General features: G+C 48.0%; 1 protein-coding gene across 1 annotated transcript in view; it reads right to left on the reverse strand.

Moving 5' to 3' along the window:
- VOLCADRAFT_98958 (uncharacterized protein) overlaps positions 1 to 3977 on the reverse strand; it is a gene marked incomplete at both ends in the record, with an annotated part of 15883 nt that overhangs the window by 2319 nt on the left and 9587 nt on the right. The window contains one exon of the mRNA XM_002957804.1: positions 813 to 937. Within this exon, the coding sequence (XP_002957850.1) occupies positions 813 to 937 (125 nt within the window). The remainder of the gene's footprint in view (positions 1 to 812; positions 938 to 3977) is intronic.

The following is a 3977-nucleotide window of genomic DNA, read 5'->3' on the forward strand; positions in this document are numbered from 1 at the left end:
CGATCGGATAGGAAGGAGAAAGGATAGAAATGTGGACCCAGGAAGAGTCAACACCAACCCACCAAGGATGAGGATGGCAGAGGATGAGGGGATGCAGTCAGCAGGGTGTGGGATGTTAGCAAGCATTGGCTTGAGGATTTGGAAAGGGGGTGTAGGATGTATCCGACTGGATGCATGTTCATGCATCCTGCAGCTGCCAAGACTCCCCAAGAATGCAAGGATGGGCCGCCAATTTGACACCCTCCATCAGTGTACACTGATGTATATGCAGTGTGACCCACTAGATATTCATGGTGATTGATAGGGGATTTAATTATTGGCTACATTGGTGTAGCCATAGATGTAGCCATAGATATCTATGAACTCGCTAATCCTAATTAGACCTGTTAGATCTCGCATTATTAGATCTAAGGTCTAGACCCAGATACATGTTGATGGTTTTCATGAAATTTCATGGTAATTTCACTGTTTCACAATCACTGTGATATATTACCTATCCGGGAACTATAAGAGCTCCATCAGGCATTCATTACAGAATGTTTTCATGGCTGATGCATTCTTAATGCATACTTATATGACATACTTACATAAAACCGCTTAATCCCAGTGTAAGAATGTTTAAGAATGCACACCCGCCGCCTCCGTGTTCTTCCGACATTCTTATCGTTCTTAAGCATTCTCCTAAGTTTCTTAACCCCCCTCCGCGTTTGTAGGGGTACGTGGCTAATAATAAACATCCACAGCACATGTTTGTAATCAACCGCCCAACATGATGAATGCACAGTTCCAAGTACATACACCAATTTACTTACACTGCTAAGGGTGCCATCCACGATTAGGTTCACCATCGCTACACCAGCTGTATATTTGGTGATGGCCATCTTAACGCCCGGGGGATTAGGTGGCGGGGGCCTTGGAGGTCTTGGAGGCAGCGGAGCTGCAAATAGACAGCAGGGAATGGAGCGTGGCCACAGCAGGGACCGGTGGGAAGCACAGCAACGACAGGGAAGCATGGTCACATTGGTGTGTGTGACACCTTCTATGGGCATGCATGCATGAACTATATGCCTTCGATGCAGACAACCAGATATATATATATCTGCCTATATAGGCAGAGATGGGTTACATAGCAATGTCCTGGGTTCCACTATGTGCGTGCATGCATATACATGCAAATCACGTGATACTGGAATGCCCAGCCTATAATGATATTCGTGCTGAAGAGGGATTCAATCATCAACAGAGCATGTTGGAGGCCATGAAATGGGAACCAGCACGTCTGGCGAGGATGTTGGAACGTATGTGGGCTCACCGAAACTCAATTATCCCCTTTGGACGCTAGTCTGGGCTGATGTGTGGTGATTTCCTTTCCTCCGTGGCTTTTAGGCGTTGTAGTATTGCCCTTGGGCCTTCGGCTTGTATGGGTAGTCTTACAGGTATGGGGTCACGCACCCCCAACCATGTAACACACACACACACATGCAAATAATCTAATCTAGACTAGACTAGACTAGACTAGACTAGACTAGACTAGACTAGACTAGACTAGACTAGACTAGACTAGACTAGACTAGACTAGACTAGACTAGACTAGACTAGACTAGACTAGACTAGACTAGACTAGACTAGACTAGTACAAGGGTACAAGGATGTAAATGTGAGGCTTGGATCCAAGGTATGTTGGTAAATTAACCCTAAAATCTGACTGACAGGCACCTTGCTTATTCATGCGGGTTTACATGGGTTGAGTTGCTATCGATGGATGACAGTGAGCCTAAGCTAACTGAAGGCGCAGGCAGGTGGCAGGCTTTTGCGCAAACCTGGAATTTTCTTAAAAACGCAAACTGATTGCAAGCATGTCAATGGACCGCAGATGCCTTCATCCAGCCTTCACCCTAGTCTATCCCCACCAATGGGTTGCAACTGCTCATGAGACCCATGAGGCCGGTATTATTTAATTAATAAGCGAAAAAAGTATGAAGGGTCCAGGGATATGACATCCAAGGCTTTGCATGTGGGCCGGTTTATGATCTCCTGGTATTGTTGCGACAAGCTGAAAAAAGGGTGGGGGCCCCTTGCATCGGTACAGGCCGGTAGCTAGGGCAGCGTCAACGTGGTGGGAGCTGTGCTTGTTGCAGCAGAGCTGATGCTGCGGATGGTATGTTTGTCTGAGCACCGGAGGCAGGAAGCCGGGCCTCATAACCTGTTGAAGAGACGGTATCTCTCTGGAACCTAGCAGACACAGCTAAGAGTCATTGGCCGTTACATGTAGTCGGGAGGTCCGCGACCTGCCACCGACAGCCCCTTGCTTGAGTGTAAACGTATGAGTCTGGGGAGCCGTTAACGGAACACAGCAACAGCGGCTCGGCCGCCAAGTCCGCGGTCCAGGCCGGCTGCTCAACGCTCAGCAGATACAATCGCAGCTTGCCAGCCTTCAGCCTGTTGGCTTTGCGGTCTGGTGCCGCAGCCATAACACACATGGGAAACAGTGCCGTACAGCAATGTACACACTGCCTACGGCGCCCCTTCAGGCATTGACCTGCCATTCGGGCGCCTGCTCACACACCCTTGGCGTCCACCTCAAAGCCTAGCTCGACACACTTCCCCAAAGCCTGCAGCCCTTTCCGGTTCAGCAATCCGCCCCACAGCCGCCGCAGCACACTACAAGTCTTTGGAGGCCCTGAGCATTGGCCAAAGTAACTGTAGAAACGAGCAGCTTGCGTACTTCATAGAGAAATGAAAGCAAATTTGTGGGCCTGCTGGTGGCAAGTCGGAATGCCCGTGCAGGCAAATGGTAACACAAGCTGGGTGTTCGAGTTATCATACACCGTAATCTCAAAGCTGAATTATGAGTTATGCGGTACCTTTTGAGATTTTATTTAGCCCGAGAGGCGTTGATGTGACTTTGGCCTCGGTCAATGGAGGCAGCCAAACTTATTTGTGCTCATATTGTTGACTTAGATACAACGGATCGAGTCTCTAAGGCTGGTTCTGTGCGACTGTCGTACAACCGTATTGGAATGGCGAGTATTATTTGCTTCAGCTCTTTCGTTACAGGCATATGCCTTCTGCCTTTCACTCAGTAGAGTTTCAGCTTGCATTTTGCTTAGTAATCTCGGACAGGGCATTGTGCTCACTATCGAAGCCCTACCTAGTCATCACCTTCTCTTTCAAGTTCCTGTCTTTTTTCACCTAAAGGAGATGTTGACATTGAACAAGGAGCAATCGCAGCAAGAGCAAGGTATGCTGCCCAAGATGGCGCCAATGTGGCAATCAACACTACACCCTACCAACTCATAGGGGGTCTAACAGCGGCTAACTTCTTAGGCGGAGCTGTCAGCCGGGCTCATTATCAGCTGCTGACGATAGTTGTCAACGTGGCATAACAGCCAGTTAGACACTGGGTTAGAGGCTGTTTGGTCCTGTTAGGCCCTGTGACTGACATGTACCTGGAGCCCACACTGTTAACAGTTGTCTGATTCTAGGGACTGTTAGCAGCTGTAAGGACCTGTAACAGAGCGCTTTCTGCCACAACAGGATATTGTTGACAGGATGTTACATTCTGGTTGGGTCACCCAGATGCTGAGAAAGAATTTTTGACGGCTGTTAGGTTTTTTTAAGTTAACAGTTGTCTGATTCTAGGGACTGTTAGAAGCTGTAAGGACCTGTAACAGAGCGCTTTCTGCCACAGCAGGATATTGTTGACAGGATGTTTCATTCTGGTTGGGTCACCCAGATGCTGAGAAAGAATTTTTGACGGCTGTTAGGGTTTAGGGAAGGTAATTGTTAGCAATTGTTCAATTCACTTAAGTTGTTAAGCGGTGCCAAGGGCTGTAGTTGCTAACAGGCGTTGAAAGCTGTTACGAGCAGGGACATGCTGAAAGGAAGTTCCATCATGTTACTGGCTGTTGCCATTACATAATTTGCTGAACTGCTGTTTAAGGATTTTACTTGCTGTTTTGAGGTTCAGACGCTGT

The sequence above is a fragment of the Volvox carteri genome (genome assembly GCF_000143455.1).
Source record: "Volvox carteri f. nagariensis unplaced genomic scaffold VOLCAscaffold_80, whole genome shotgun sequence".
Taxonomy (NCBI): Eukaryota; Viridiplantae; Chlorophyta; class Chlorophyceae; order Chlamydomonadales; family Volvocaceae; genus Volvox; species Volvox carteri.